A 15,829-nucleotide genomic window follows, 5' to 3' on the forward strand; every position below is an offset into this window, starting at 1 on the left:
TAGATTTTAACAGTTCAAAGTTATTTTTGTATGCTTTTGGTTTGTTCCATGTTTAGATGCTTGAATAATATGTTAAATCAGATGAAACTGGTTTGTATGCGTTATTGGATGTTGGTTTGAGTTGTTTCCCTGTTGCATGTACGTTAACAGTGGTGAGAACCGTCATTCTCGCCCAACCGAGCTCGTCTCGCCTAGGCGAGAGTATCAGAAGCTCACCCTGGTTCTACTCGAGCATCTCGCTCAGGGGGAGAGTTCTTGTTTTGAGCAACGCATTGTCTCGCTCAGGCGAGAATGGCTCGCCCAAGCGAGCCCTCGAGGAAACCAATTGTGCTATCTGCTCGCGTCCTCGTCCAGGCGAGGGACTTTGGTTTTGGGTGAGTGGTGGTCTCACCCAAGCGAGATGGTCTCACCCAAGCGAGAGCTTGCAAAGTGCCACCGTTGCAGGACTCGCTCAGGCGACAACACCTAGCTTAAGCGAGACGGTTGTTGTAGCTTAAGCGAAGGCTTTTAGCCTGAGCGAGAATGGGGCAAATTTGATTCTATTTTCTTAAATTATCCATGGTTTGGATGTATGTATTGAATATGCATGGTTGTTTGATCTATATGCATTGGAATTGGTATGTTTTGTATGAGTTATGGCATGGAATTGTTAAATGGTGGTTTGGTGAAATGAAAATTGGATGTATGAGATGAAAGTGGTGGTTATGGTATGAGAAACATGAAATTGGTGTGAGATAAGCGTAATTCCATGAGTCTCGTGGAGAGATCTCATGGTGGTGTGTAGTGTATATATTAAGATAATGATTCAAATAAGGATTGCATCCCGAAACTCTAAAGGGTCAGTGAGTCTCATGTAGAGCAAACTGAGCCAAGTGGTGAGAGTATCGAGAGGCCCTAGTCTCTGGCAAGATAATGGCCTTAGACGCTTAAAGGCTAACCTTATGTGTGGTAGGGTGAAACCCATTGGCAATGGCTCTGCAGGGCAATAGAGGTCACCACAAGTGCAAGCGTTCGGTGAATCCGATCTTAATATATTTATCCGGATAATTGAGTCATAGTGTCCTGCTTCTTTGCTATAACATGATTCTTTGTGCCTATTGTGTTGCATGCTTGGAACTGTTTTAAGTACTTGCCTGCTGTAATATATTAAAATTATCTTTTTCACTAGCTTACCCTTTCATTTTCGTGTTTGTGCTTGTCTTTCTTTTTCTTTTGCGATGATCACCTTTTGGTGGGAGCATATGAGAGAAATGTTCAAGATGGATCTGATGGTCGCAGCGGTGCAGCTTGAGCTATTCTGTTAGTGATGGCTCTTAAAAGCGATTTTATGGCCATGGTGCCTTTTTGTAATAGTTGTTCTAGGAGCAACCCTTTTTCAAACTGTTAAACTGTCAGTTTTTATGTTTAGTTCCTGACATTATCCTTGGTATGCCTTAGTATTTCAAGTACTTTTATGGATGACTGTAATAATGTGTTTATGATGTTCATCTGATTCCTCTTTTAGACATGGTCTCATACTAATTAGTTATAGAATATTGTACCACATAATATTCATATTTCTTTTGTTTATATAAAATTCTAAATGATTTTTTATTCTCTTAAGATCTAATGAGTTGTTTTACAATTTTTCAAAAAAGACAACACTAACTATTTCTTGATAGTTTTAATTGAAACCGACAATGATAGTTGTAATTATGTTTTTTTCTTCCAAAAATATAATTACAAGTTGCATTATTTTAGGGTTATTTTATACCGCGGTTTAAAAATAGTAACAGTAATCAAATACAAAAGAAAAGCTGAATGCAACTCCAAATATCACTTCTACTTTTATTTTTCAGGATTTAAATCAATCAAATCACAATTTATTACATTTTCAGTTGATGCCAGTATAACAACAAAAAATAAATTTAAAATATTACTAAATTTCATACTAAAGTCTTAAAATAGCATGCCTAGAAAATAATTACAAGAGGTATTTTTTATAATATTATAATTACATAACAAAAACACTTCTAAATTTTCATCAAAATAAAAATAAAATCGTAACTAAAATATACATAAAAATAAAGTATTTATTTTAAAAGTAATAACAATTATAATTATTTTTTCTGGATAGTTCTTTTAGAAAACAGAAACTAAGAGAACTGATTAATAAATATTAAGAAATACAAAGTAAAAGAAATGAAAAAACATTTATCAAATCTAACGTCCATTTTTATGTCTATGTTTATATATAGATATTATAGATTATTTCAGATTTTCATTATATTTATAAAATTTACATTTATCTCTGTAGTTTGATGTGGTCAGATTTTCATTATATTTATAATAATTTACATTTAACCTAATATACAAGTAGTGTAAGGTTATGAAATCCCATGGCAGATATTGTAAATAAGGGGAGAAAATGAGGTATTTTCAACAGAACTGGAAACTGTCCATCACAGCAATTATCTGGCAAGATCCGCGCCACTACACAGTTCCAAACGTTGTTTCCCGCCATTTTTTACTTTTGCATTCAATCACTTCACAAACCCTAACCAAACTCAAAAATCCCTTCCTCCATCTCCCCGAATCCTAGTCCCATCAAACATCCCAAGAACACCATCATGTTCTATTCCCAAACCTTTTTGGCGCGAAAGGGCCCACTTTCCACCGTGTGGATCGCCGCTCACCTCCAGCACCGCCTCAAGAAATCGCACTACACCACCACCGACATTCCCTCCACAGTCCGTAAGTAAACGCTGTCGTTTTTTTTTTCTTCTCAAATCATCTTCATCCCACCCTTTTGTTCTCAGTCATTCTTTTTCTTGTGTTCTTTCAGTGCGCATCATGGACCCTGGTGTTCCCATCGCTCTCAGAATGTCTGGGTACCTTCTTCTTGGCGTGGTTCGGATATACTCCAAGAAAGTTGAGTATCTTCACCAAGACTGCAAGGACGCGTTGACGGGTCTCCACAAGGCCTTTGCTTCTATCCAGTTTGCTCAGACGGAGGAGGTGGGGCCAGCACCGTTTCAATCGGTGACTCTGCCTGGGACTTTTGACCTCGATGCGCAGAACATTGACGACCAAATAGATTACACAGGGTAATTTCTTCTTGAGTTTTCACCTTTTTTTTAGTCGAGTTTTCGTGGACTTATTTGTGTTATCACATTGGGGATGATTTTTGGACGTCTCTCTCAGGACTGAGGATCGGAACTCCAGGAATCCGGAAGACATTACACTAACAGGTTATATATAATTGGTTGAGTTTCGTAGAATAAACAATTGAATTTGTTCCTTAGGATTTTGAATTGTGTGTAGACAAATGCAGTCATGATTGAATGCACTTTTTGGTCATGGACATTTTGAAGCCTTGATGTTACAGTTGAGATTATAGCTATGTATTGTGCTTTTTGAAACCCATAAGGGGTTGGTTTTTAATTTGTGTCGAGGGGAATGCATGCTAATTTGGTTGGGATAGTTTCTGAAAGTCGATGAAATAGTTGTTTTTCTATTTCAAAAGTTAAAAGTAAATTCCTCCTGGGAAAATGCTAAATTTATGGATGTTTTACGAAAACAGTTATTTTTTTTTTCTTTTAGGGACTGAGTGATGCCAAATTTGTTATTGGCCAGTTCCTATGTGTATTTTTCTGATCAATGAAAAGTTGGTGATGTGAGGACCCCTCTAACAAAAGAAATACACTTTTGGGAACCCTGAGTATTGTTTCCATTTTTCAGGGATTAGCATGACACCCTTTATCTTTTAAAACTAATTTGATTATGAACTCATTGCATTCTTTTTGAAAGCTTGTGAGCAGATGGACGTTAATATTTAATAATTCTCAATGTGCAGATCGAATACCTGTGACAACAGATTATTACGTGACTGTATCTTTTGATGAGGTGCAGTCTTCCCTTCAGACAACTGTGTAACTCTGTGATATTGTATTTGTCTTTTCAAACTGTTAATTTTTCTTTACTGTTTAGGATGTAATAATGGATTCTTCTCATACAGAAGTGCTGCATGACTCTGGCCCTATTCCAATGGAGGAGGAGTAAGCCCATGCTGTATTTTAAGTTTTTCTTTTTCATTCAATTTTTTTGGGACTGTGAACCAATGATACTTGTTTTGTTCTTACAGCATTGTTCCCCAGTCTCCATCATCATTGAAAGGCGTGGGTGCTGCAGATGATGGTCCAAGCACCCAAAGAGAATCATCAACTATCCAGCCGGATCCTACCATACATAGTCCTCCACAAGCAACCACCCAAGTTGACCCCATTGAGGTTCGTAGGGGGTTGGGCCCTAGTCCTCCACTACCAACCCAAGTCGAGGCACTTGAAGTTGGTCTTGATGCCACCAATGACGATCTCAACCTTGAAAACCCTCCACTATTTTCAAATCTCGAGGACAATGACCCTGAGCCAAACAGAGTTCATGACTCTATGATTCATGATTTTGATCCTGAAAGGATGTCTGTACCATCTCAGCAACGATTTAATCCTCCAACTCCACCTACATCTCAAGGGGGCACCACTTCAGATGTGCCGGTTCTTGTCGGTCAGTGCATGCCTATCTATGTGTCTTGTGTTGCATATTGATCCCAGAAATATAAAAATTTTACTTTTGTTTACCTATTTCAGATAACACTCCCAATTTTGTGCTTCCTGAAAGTCCACCAATACAGCAGCCACAAGGGAGAGGAAGAAAAAGAAAACAGTTGTTTGATGAAAACATTGTGTTAAAGAATAAGTAATAATTTAAGATTTGTTTTTTGTCAAATAGCTTCCTTCTCATGCAACTTGTACATCATACCTTAAAAGGTTTTAGGTTCCTGTTCTTTCTCTGCTTGTGTTACGCATATTTGATGTGTCTTTGTAGATTCATGCGGAGTGCACTTAATAACCCACGTGATATAATGAGGAAAAGAAGGGAAGCTCCTTCCTCTAGCTTGGGTATATGGAAGTTGAACAATAGTCGAAGAAAAGAGCACATTTTTTACCAGCCCTTGTTAACTGGTAGGCTGATTTCTGTGTCTTATTTTGCTGATTGTGTGGTACCTTGTACTCTTTTTCAACACGTGATCTGAAAATGTGTTGCTGTGTTCAGGGGTTGACAAGAATCTTTTGGACATATGCACTGGTGAATATATACGTTCAAGACCTCATTTGGTCATCTCTGAGGAAGATCATGCTGATGTTGGAATGGCTGAAACTCTTTCTCCAACCAACCAAGTCTCTGAAGAGCCAACAGCTCCTACTAACCAGCCCCCTACAGATTCTGTAGCTCCTACTAACCAACCCCAAGTGGAGCAAGTAGCGGCTACAAGCCAAATCTCTGAAGAACCAATAGCAGCTACTAACCAAGTTACTGAAGAGCCAATAACTGCTACATCGCCTGTTGCTGCGTTTGATGTAGAAGTTGAACATGCTCGTAATGTTGCTGTCACTCCCCCTCCCACCTTCCAAGCACACAGTGTGGTTGAGGATGACTACACGAGCCTTGATAGAAGAGATGACTTGACTATGACTTCACTTCGTGACCTATCAGTTGCTTCTTTGGGAACAAATATTGCATCTGAGAGAATGCCGACACTAGATTTAGGGGCATCACCTAGTGCTTATGGATCAGAAACAATGCAATCTCCAGATTCACATATGCAGCACTTGATCAATTCTGCTGCAACAGATGTAAGATTTCAGGTTTTATTTTGTAGGCTTTAATATAATCAGTCTTAGTTAATCACGTCCAATTTCCTTTCAGTTCAAAGCATGTATTCTGTTTTTCCTTTAGTAGAAGGAATATGTGAATAAGATATAAAACTGTAACTTCTAACTCGCTTGAAACAGATATTGTTGTATGTGTGATATAGTGTTGAATCTTCGTGATATTTAATTGTCAATCATCAGTTTTTACATATTTTAGGACTTGATGCTCTTTTTAATTAAAACACTTGCTTGACGAGTTGTCTTCTGATCATATTTTTGAACTAGTAGCAATAGCAATAGTACACGACTTCGCTAATTTATGCCTATTTGCAACAACTTTTTTTATGTACTTGCCTGTTCTCTCTGTCTAGTCTTTTTCACCATCTGTGGATTCCATTCTTGTTGTGGAGTGTGAAAATTGCTTCTAGTAATCTTACTATTAATGCTCTTAATGTGGTTTAATTGAAGCATTGAATCTAATAGTTTGTCAAACTTGTTTTTGTAGGAGTTTTGGTTTCTGAATCTGGGCAACAACACACCAGCCAGTAGGTTCTACTTAAATGCCATATCAAATTTGATTTTTCTGTAAATACCCTTTTATTGCTCATTTATTGTTGGCATTGCTTGTATTATATGATGCTGAGGTGATACTGGATAGCCAATTTCTATTATATCATCAGAATCAGATTTATGGTTAACAACACTGGTTATTTTGCAGGTTCACAAGGTACAAGTGGAAGTAACATGACATTGTCTGAAAGGACCAAGTACGTATCCATTTCTCTATACACTTTCGTGGAATATGCATGCTTTTGTTCAAGCTGTTCATAACATGCAATGTAATTTTTTATGAGACAGTTGATAATATTTTTTATGTTAGCTTATAGAGAGCTGTTATCCATATTCCCTCAACTCTTGACGTCAAGTACAACTATTTTAATTGTTTCTAATCAACAATTAAAGTTAATGAAATTATAGTTAATAGTAATGCACTAATAAAATTGGTTTATTGGATAGTCTTTTAAAGTATAACTATTGTGAAATTTTTTGCTGAAGCATGCTATTGTGCTATGTTTAGGTTGTGCTTTTCCAAATTTAATATATTTCTGGGTATTTTTAATTGTTTATATTTATGCATATAACCTAGGGACTTGCACATTGTGAATTTGTTCAGTACTCTATCCACAAGGACTGTTACCTCACTTTCTTCCTCTTCCTTGGGCCCAAATGTTTGTTCATCCAATACGTCATTAGATACAATAGAGTGAAATATTAAGCATCAGATATAGTGTGGTGATATGTGAGGAAATCCTTAAAGAAATCTTAGTAATTAAAGTCATATTCTTAATGTGTGTGGGTGTTTTTTTTTTTTCTGGAAGTTAGAATGTGCATATATACCATTTATAAGTTGTTTATGCCCTTTTGCTTTTCATACTATTTTCTTCATTTTAGTTCTGTAGCGTCTGAACTTAGCCAGTATTATTCACATATGTTATTCCAGGTATACAGCTGAATATTTGAAAAGACTTAATCCAATCACCCCAATTTTGGAGGACCCTGCAATCACCCCTATTTCGGAGGGCTCTGCTGGAGATCTCTCTGATCTCAGCTTGAACAAGATTTTGGAAGGGAAAACACGCCATATTGCTGCTCGTATGTTCTTTGAAGTATTGGTGAGTTGAAACATTTCCATTCAAAGAAACTTCGATTATGTCCAAAGAATGTGAATATTTGGTGTTTGCATGTATGTTTTTAATGATTACAATGTGAATTATGTGTGTTTGAAAAGACTTAATTCAATCACCCCAATTTTGGAGAACCTTCCCCTTCCCCTCAAAATTGTCCCTAAACTACTTAAATAGTTCAGATACAGCTTGCACACAACTTGTTTATTCCTTCTCTTGTATACAATACCAAACCTATTAGAACCCTACTAGAGATCTATCTTCTCTGCTTGAAAAGGATCTTTGAAGGGAAAACTCGTCATATTGCTGCTTGTATGTTGTTTTAATGATTATAAGGTGATATACACACGTGTGTGGGTGTAAATGTGTGTTATTCTTGATGTTATTTATCCCTCTCCTTTAAATATTGCTTTCTCATTGGATAAAATACCTATACTTAAGTTTGGACTATTCATTTCCTAGTGATCAACATAGTTATATATTTGAATTCTACTTAGTGCTTACGGATATAGTTCTGTTAATATATGATAGAAAAATGTGTAGTCAATTTGATTGTAAAATTAAGGGATATATATTTGTATATCATAGATTAATTCAAGTCCTACAGATAATGCTTTTTCTTTTTTTTCAAAAGCAAGCATGCCTTGTGAAAAGCATTGTTCCCCTCCCCACCTTTTATTCTTGTGCCTGAGATGAAAGTGGAATTACAGGTTTTACAGACTAATAGACTTCTTGAAGTAAAACAAGATGAACCTTATGGTGATATCAGCTTGAAGTTGGCCACAACGCCTTCAAATGTTCAAAGTTGATAGCAGGTCATTGTGTATATAGGTAAGAGTTTTGTACTTCTTTAAGACTTCTTTAACTTAAGGTGATAGAAATTGAGTGGAAGCAGTGATAGTTCGGGTTCTAATAAATTGTAATGCTGGCTTATTGACATATATTTAATTATTCAAGATACCAGTAATATTTTTTCTTTATAAAAATAGTATTTGATAGCATAAATAAATTTGTTCTTTTAGTCATAACTATGTGATGACAATAACATTACTTCATTCTGAGTTGTACTCTGCACTAGTAAAAATTATTTAAGAAGGGTATGTGCATGCAGATTGAGCAATGGCTAGTATGTCTTGGGTGCTAGTTAGATCCCCCACTCAATTTTTATTTTTCTTAGTTTTTTGGTTAAAATTAGATATGAGGAATACTTTCTTTTATGATAGTTGTTTTCACAACAATGTACCTATTTTTTCTATTAAATATTTATCATAAAATGTATACTTGAATGAAAATAATAAATTATTTAATTGATCGCAATCACCAATTACATTTTTCTAATCTCTATTTGTAATAATAAAATCTATTATTAAAGAAAGGAAGTAAAAATATGTTGAAATGAATAGGAAAATTTTGAATTTTTCTTAATTATTATGGTGATGTTGAGAATATTTTTAATCCTAACAATTTGCTATTTACAATAATTTGTATTTTTCAAAGTATAGGTTGATATATGTATACCAACAAACAGAAAGAGGGAAGATAAAGTGAAAACTATTCTATGAAAACCATACATCTGACTTGTACACATGGACATGGATGATTAAGATTAAAAGTTAGTGGTGTGTAGTACTGTTCTCGTCTTTTACTACAAGAAAAGTTCTCATTTGATATGTTCTCTCCCTATATATATATATATATATATATATATAAACATACAAAAAAGGGTGACTACTAAATTGTAGTACTATATTTGAAAGAGAAAGTTGTGGTAAGCGTATGACCTAAATTTAATCGGTTATAATATTCTACATCATGCACTTGAGGAGCCTTGCCCTGCTCCCTCCCGAATGACATGTTCACTTTATCCAATATTGTTGATACTTTTGTACCTTATTCTGATTCTGTGAGAAAAAATAAAGTATGTAGGCAAAAGTTGTGGAGAATTTTTTAATGTTAACCATCTTGTGCAGCCTAACATTTCCTAAAATTTTTCTTTCATCTGTTTGAAATATTGGTTTGGTGATCCACATGTCTTAAGGCAGTTCTCTAACTTTTTCTTTGTTGATTTGCAGTTGGATTTCTTGTCTAGAATGGAAATGCAGTTGGTTATGTATAATAGCAGACATAAGGCGAAATGACCAGTTTGAAGAGAGGATTTTTGTCACTTATGTATATTTGTATCTGGTTAGTTCATATTAAACTGCAATGATTAACTTATTTTTATTTAGTTTTGTATATTAAAGATAAACATTAATTTAGGATTCAAATTGTCCACCTAGTAATTTGGTCTGAATTTTTGTCAACAAGCATGGCATTTAAAATTAGGCTTTTCGGTCATTTTAACAAAGTGAGGATTCTTATACCTTGACATGTAATATATGTTAGTTAATTATAAATGAAGGCTGAAACAGAAAGAGCGGTATAACAGTCAATCAGTGCTATTTATTCCCTCTGTACAAAGTAAGAAAAGACAGATATATGTATAGTTGTCTCTAACATACGGACTTCACTCAATTTATTATATGCTTTAGCAGCAAACTTATAAAGTATGAGGGGATAAATTGCTGATATGAGTACACAGCACACATGGTTTAAACTATATGCAATATACCAACTTAAACCATGCACCGGGAATCGTTTGTCACTTTTCAACAAGAGTTTCAATTTTGTTTTCTAGATGAGCTTCGTGATCTTCTAGGCGACCTTTGACCGTGTCATTTTCCCAACGGATCAATGTTGGCACCCCAGTGAGCTTGAACCTAGGTTCCACCTTCCATGGATGCTTGGGGTTCCTCCATGTTGGTCTATCTCCAACATAAGCTTTCAAAAGTGCAATGTCATCATATGACGCCTCCAGCTTCTTGTAGATCATAGGTTCTGCTCTCACACAATCTGAGAAGGAAAAGGTGTAGATCCCATTTCTGATTAACTAGTCATGCTTCTCTAACAATATGATAATAAAATTGTAAGTTATCCAGAGATATGCTAATAGCTACAAATATAATTCTACAGAAGAACAATCTGTGAGAAGCTCTTCTCACAAGTTAACCAATATTTTAGCAGTTTTCTCCAATATTGACAGAAAAAAAAATCTCCAATGAAATCCAAGGCTATGTTTTGTGCTAGGGGTGGCCTGTTTGGATCATCGGGCTTGCTTGACCCATTCAATTTTTTGGACCCACCTGACTCATTTGGGTCTTTGGGCCCACCTGGCCCATTTAGATCATCGGGTCTGTCTGGCTTGTTCGAGTCATTGGGTTTGCCTGACGTGTTCAGGTTTTTGGGCCTGCCTGACCTGTTCGGGTCAGGTCCACCTGACCCATTCTAGTCTTTAAGCCCGCTTGACTCGTTTAGGTCATCGAGCTCGCCTGGCCTGTTTGGGTCTTTGGGCCCGCCTGACCCATTTAGATCTTTGGGCTCGCTTGGCCCGTTTGGGTCTTTGGGTTCGCCTAGCCCATTTTGGTCATCATGCTTGCTTGGCTAGTTCGGGTCTTCGGGCCCACCTGACTCGTTCAGGTCATCGGGCTCACCCGAATTTTTTGGGGCATTGGGCTCAATCAACTTGTCTAGTTTGTCGGCTTGTCTAGTCCATTCATGTCTTAAGCCCGTGAAGCTTGTTCTGGTTGTCGGGTATGTTCAACTCTTCAGGGTCGTCGGTCTTGCCTTGTCCGTATAGGTCATAAAGCAACGCTTTTACTAGTCTGAATTTAGTTTAGTCCATCTTAACCTTTAATCTAACTCAACTAAAAATTTATAATAAAATGGATTAGATCGGAGTAAAAGTGGATTAGATAAAAAAAATAGATTTTTTGTCCGTCCTTATTTTGTGCTATATATGTTGGCAAAAAATTCACACTGATATTGTCAAATGCTCCATGAAACAAAATGCATTTAGTGCAGCCAGTCACCAAAATCAAAAGCTGATATGGCTATTAAATTATAAGTTTTGGAGTAAAAAGAATCAGATTTGAACATGCAAGAGAAAGAAGAAAAAGAGCATGCATGGATAGCATGATAGGTATATAGATACCAGGGCACCAGCTGAGAGAAGTAACAGGGTCTTTGTCAGCCAAGAAAAGGATGAGATTTGCCTTGTTTTCTGCAGCCTCTGATCGGAACTTCTCAAAAACACCATCAAAACTCGACACTGTTGCCTCCAACAACTTCAACGGCATTTTTTTTCCTCTCTGCAAACAACAAAACCACACCACAAAGTTGTCAGATTATTTTCCAAGACAAAGTTTGATACTTTTCCTCTAAGTGTATATGACAGACCAATACCCCATAGGCTCTCTTATATTTATTCTCATTGTTGTTTAATATTTTTTTCAGAGATTTTAGTTTTTGATACAAATTTTGTAGTTCATTAGTTTTTTTGTTTTCTGATAACATTTTTGTTCAGCCATCTCATCAGATAACAGGCAGCCAACGCTGTCATCAAACATACGTCATTGCTTTTTTAAATCTTGTCCTTCGATGATAACAAAAATGCTGTCTTTCTCTACATTGATGCTCATTAAATATTATTTTTTGAGGAGACTAAATATTAACGAAGTTTTGTGTTAAAAAAATATTTCTTTCAGTAAAATAAAAAATGAATAGTTTAATTCTGTATATATGTATTTGTATTATAATTCTACATTAATGCTCAACGACTATTCTTATTCAGGAGACAAAATGTTAATGATGTTTACTCTTAAAATGATAGTTGCATTCTATAGTTTTTCTAAAATTCAGAGTTCTTTTAATCTTTAAAAAAATGACCCTAATTGTTTTAAAACAGATGCAGTACTACTAAATGTGAATTTAATGATACGGGAAAGCAAATATTTTTGTCATATTTTTCAAAACAAAATTAAAAGGACAAAAGTATTATAGAATAAGTTGGTTATAATGGCCCCATTAATTGATGTGAAAATGACACCTTTTAGGGTCAAATTAAATATTTAAGCTCCTGAGAAAGAAAAAATAAAGAAAATAGAATGAGTGTAGACATTGTTATCTTTGTATCTATCTATATCGGCCAAGTCTAAACGAATTCAGACATTTTAAAGTCCAAATACATTCCATAATTTAAGCATATGAACGAGAGAAAAAAAAAGAAAGAAAAGGAAACATCGTAATTGGTTCAACAATAAAGCAAGTCCAATAATGATTACGTACTCAATTTTAAAATATTTTAGATATAAGCCACTTTTTCCGAGAAAGTTAAATAAAATTTAAAATATTTTTTTCAAAAATAGTTTAGAATCTCCGAAAATAATCGTTTTAATGTTACAATATGCTTTAAACAGAATTTCACAAATAATTTATAAAAATAAGTGAAATAGACAATACAATACAGTATTTAGATAAAATTGTACTAATTAATAATTTATCACGTAGGTTTTATTTTTGTTAGAATTATTTAACGTGGTAATTTGATTTTTTGTGTTCTCAATTTAATCTTCATTCTAAATAAATTAGAGTTAATATGATCTTCTTTGTTAAATTTATTTATTTGATGTAATTAAGAGATGACGATTTAACTGATCTACATAAACACATAATATATGATTTAAAATAATAGTATTGTAGGCGATGCCCCTCTTATATAACTAAGTTATCTTCTTTCCCTCTTCTCTTTCCAATCTTAAACCATATCTCATTTTATTTGATCAAATTTCCAATCTTAAGCAAAGTTATTGATGAGTAGGTCTTGATGGGTTGCTCCCGTGGAAGCAAACAATATTAAGGTAATGGAAAAAGTTGATTAAGAGCTTGAGCAGCAACAATTGCAATAACAAACCCTCAAGTGCTCCATTGTGACTCATCAAACACTACGTTTTGTTGCTACAATTACTTCAATTCTGAGAAGTTGGATAGACTTGAGAACTCCGATAAATCTAGTTCAAAATCCTTCACAAAGCATAGTTTTAATAAAATTTAAGTATGTGGAAAAACATTCCTTTTCCAAAACAAAGAACATATTTTATCATAACAACAATGAACATAGGATAAATATATGGGGAGTGGGATCCTTTCTTTTTTTTTAGTGTAAATCAATCTACTCAAAAATTATATTCAGTGTTGTTCTCTAGTCAAAAATTACTTTGAGTGTCGTCCTCAACCTGCGTTTATTCCCAAACTCAAACCTAATACTATTATTAATGGTGCTTTAGCCGCTTTTCCATCTAATGTCAATTGTAAGAGTAACAAATAAACTTGTCTTTATGAGTATTATTCGAACTCGTCCCTTATGATAAAAAATTTATGCATTAACTAAGTATGAGTATAAGTACTTTATTTTTTAAATAGGGTATATGGACATGGATGGGTATGAATTTGTACATATTAATCCCATCCAATGTTCCCATATTGCGTTGATACATATCTTGTCTTCATACCATCATCCTTATACCTACCATTTAAATTACTAAAGTACTCGGTGGTGGATCTTGACTAATGATTTTGGAGAAATAAAAAATATACACTTAAACTTTATAAAGTTGAAGTTGATAGGAACACTATTTTAAATAAGTTGTCCTAATTTTATCTTTTTTTATTTATTGGATAGTCTTATATTTGAGGACATTTTCTTGTATTCCATTCGAAAGAATTAATATTAAATTCATCACTCTTAATTCTCTAGGCATTAAGAAAGTGTTAATTGGATCATTTATATTATGTTTCAGATTGTGTAAAGAAGTGAATTTGATTGTTTTCATATTCACGAGTAGCTTCTCTTCTATTACATTTTAAAAAAATAAATCTATTCTTATATTATTCATCCATCAGCTTATTTATTATTTTGAAGTTTAAAATTTAGAAATAATTTATCATAATTTAATCAAAAATTCAAAGACATAATTACTAAAAAAAACTTTATAATAATCAAGTCACAATTAAAAATTGGTTACATACAATACATTATTTTTCTTCTTTACTCATAAAAAAATGAGCATAGAAAGACCCATGAGATAAAAAAGAATAGCATTAAACTATTAAACCAATATTTTACTATAAAGTGAAATAAAAAAGATTTCTTTTCTACAAGAATAGAAAAGAAAGAAACGTGAGCAAAAATAATAAATGGGTTAACTATGTTTTACGTCCTCAAACTATTGAGCGTTTTTGGTTTTGGTCCCTCCTTCAAACTTTAATCTATTTTGGTCCCCCATCTTCTGAAACTCGTGGAATTGGTCCCTATTTTAGCACGTCGTTAGTTTTTTTTTTGAGCTAGCAAACGGAGTTCCATGTCACCCGTTATTTTAAGGGTCAACTAAGCTACAGTGAAACGTGGCAAAATAGAAGTTAATTACTTTATTTTACTCATAAGCTTCTTATACATGATTTGAACCCTAATATTGCGATTGGAGGATTGGAACGGGATTGGAACAATGGTAATGTGGTAAAGAGTGTGACTGAAGAGGAAGATTGGTTCGTGTTGGGGAAACTGAGGCAACAACAATCGTCTGGAGTCAGTTATGAAGAGTGGTAGCAAAGGTTTCAATTTTACGCAAAGGAAGATTGGTTCGAAAATGTCGCAGAGTTGTGGCTCGTCTTCGGAAATAGCATCAAAAGTATGTGGGTGTGGGGAAAGATTGTTGCTCCTAAAGGCAACTACTGTGAAGAATAAGGGCAGATTGTTTTGGAGATGTAGAAATTGGGCTGTAAATATATCAATTTCCCACTTTTGCTTGTTATTTATGTACGGAAATGCTAAATTTTTTTTCTTTTGCAGTCCAATTCGCACTGCAACTATTTTGAGTGGGTTAAAGAAGATGAATATGAATTCGAAGGTAAAGAATCTGAAATTGAAGCGAACAACGCAAAAATAGTAGAGGAAGATGAAGTTTGCTTAGATAGGGACAAAGTTATCCTGGAATTGACAAAGAAAAATGAGAAGTTGAAGAAGAAATTGCAAACAGAGAGAAGATTAGGGAAATTCCTGCAATTTTTATTTCTTATGTCGTGGGCGTTTACAGTTTTATTTGTGGTTATGTTCTTGTTGAAGGTGAATTGTAATTAGGTTAGGTATGGAGTTGTGAGCTATGGCAGTGAAGGTTTTTATGTTTTGTATTCGTGGGAATTTGCTATTAATCAAAGAATTGGTGTTCCATTTCACTTCGTTTAATTGGTGTTCTATTACCCTTGTGGTATTAACAATCTGTTGGACATTTTTTTATCTGTTTTGGTAGCTTTATTTACATACTGGTTAGTTTTAAATATGCCTTAAACAAACATATAATTATTTACATATTGGTTACTTCTTTACTAATTTGAATTTTTTTTACAGTTTGAACCAAACATATGTTTGAATTGATGAAAATGTGGTCCCTGCATCATATGAATTAAACAACTGCTAAGTCATTACAAAAAGCCATATAAAGTGGACATTGATCAAAATGTGGTCCATGCATCAAAAGTGGTACCTATAACAAAAGGTGGTCCACCACATGCCTACCCACCGCT

The 15,829-nt window shown here is 34.4% G+C and overlaps 2 protein-coding genes across 3 annotated transcripts; one reads left to right on the plus strand and one right to left on the minus strand.

Moving 5' to 3' along the window:
- The first annotated feature begins 2,471 nt into the window (after positions 1 to 2,471).
- On the plus strand, positions 2,472 to 9,681 carry SYN3 (Rad21/Rec8-like family protein). 2 transcript variants are annotated; one of them, XM_028068940.2, is made up of 14 exons: positions 2,478 to 2,733; positions 2,825 to 3,086; positions 3,184 to 3,230; positions 3,836 to 3,885; positions 3,970 to 4,037; positions 4,124 to 4,542; positions 4,626 to 4,734; positions 4,864 to 5,000; positions 5,092 to 5,672; positions 6,196 to 6,235; positions 6,409 to 6,457; positions 7,192 to 7,363; positions 8,086 to 8,206; positions 9,448 to 9,681. In XM_028068940.2, exons 1-13 carry the CDS (start codon positions 2,610 to 2,612, stop codon positions 8,182 to 8,184), a joined length of 2,157 nt encoding a protein of 718 aa, XP_027924741.1. In that variant the 5' UTR covers positions 2,478 to 2,609; the 3' UTR covers positions 8,185 to 8,206; positions 9,448 to 9,681. The 2 variants fall into 2 exon arrangements, with proteins under 2 accessions (XP_027924816.1, XP_027924741.1); XM_028069015.2 differs by lacking the exons at positions 8,086 to 8,206; positions 9,448 to 9,681 and having other exon boundaries at positions 2,472 to 2,733; positions 6,196 to 6,275; positions 7,192 to 7,332.
- A 116-nt stretch (positions 9,682 to 9,797) lies between these two features.
- Positions 9,798 to 11,799, minus strand: LOC114182254 (thioredoxin-like protein Clot). The gene is made up of 3 exons (XM_085669585.1): positions 11,657 to 11,799; positions 11,406 to 11,562; positions 9,798 to 10,267 (listed from the first exon to the last, which is right to left on the minus strand). Exons 1-3 carry the CDS (start codon positions 11,765 to 11,767, stop codon positions 10,017 to 10,019), a joined length of 519 nt encoding a protein of 172 aa, XP_085525711.1. The 5' UTR covers positions 11,768 to 11,799; the 3' UTR covers positions 9,798 to 10,016.
- Positions 11,800 to 15,829: the final 4,030 nt, after the last annotated feature.

Source organism: Vigna unguiculata, chromosome 1 (assembly GCF_037176805.1).
Source record: "Vigna unguiculata cultivar grain cowpea cultivar isolate G323 ecotype 2 chromosome 1, ASM3717680v1, whole genome shotgun sequence".
In the NCBI taxonomy this organism is placed as follows: domain Eukaryota; kingdom Viridiplantae; phylum Streptophyta; class Magnoliopsida; order Fabales; family Fabaceae; genus Vigna; species Vigna unguiculata.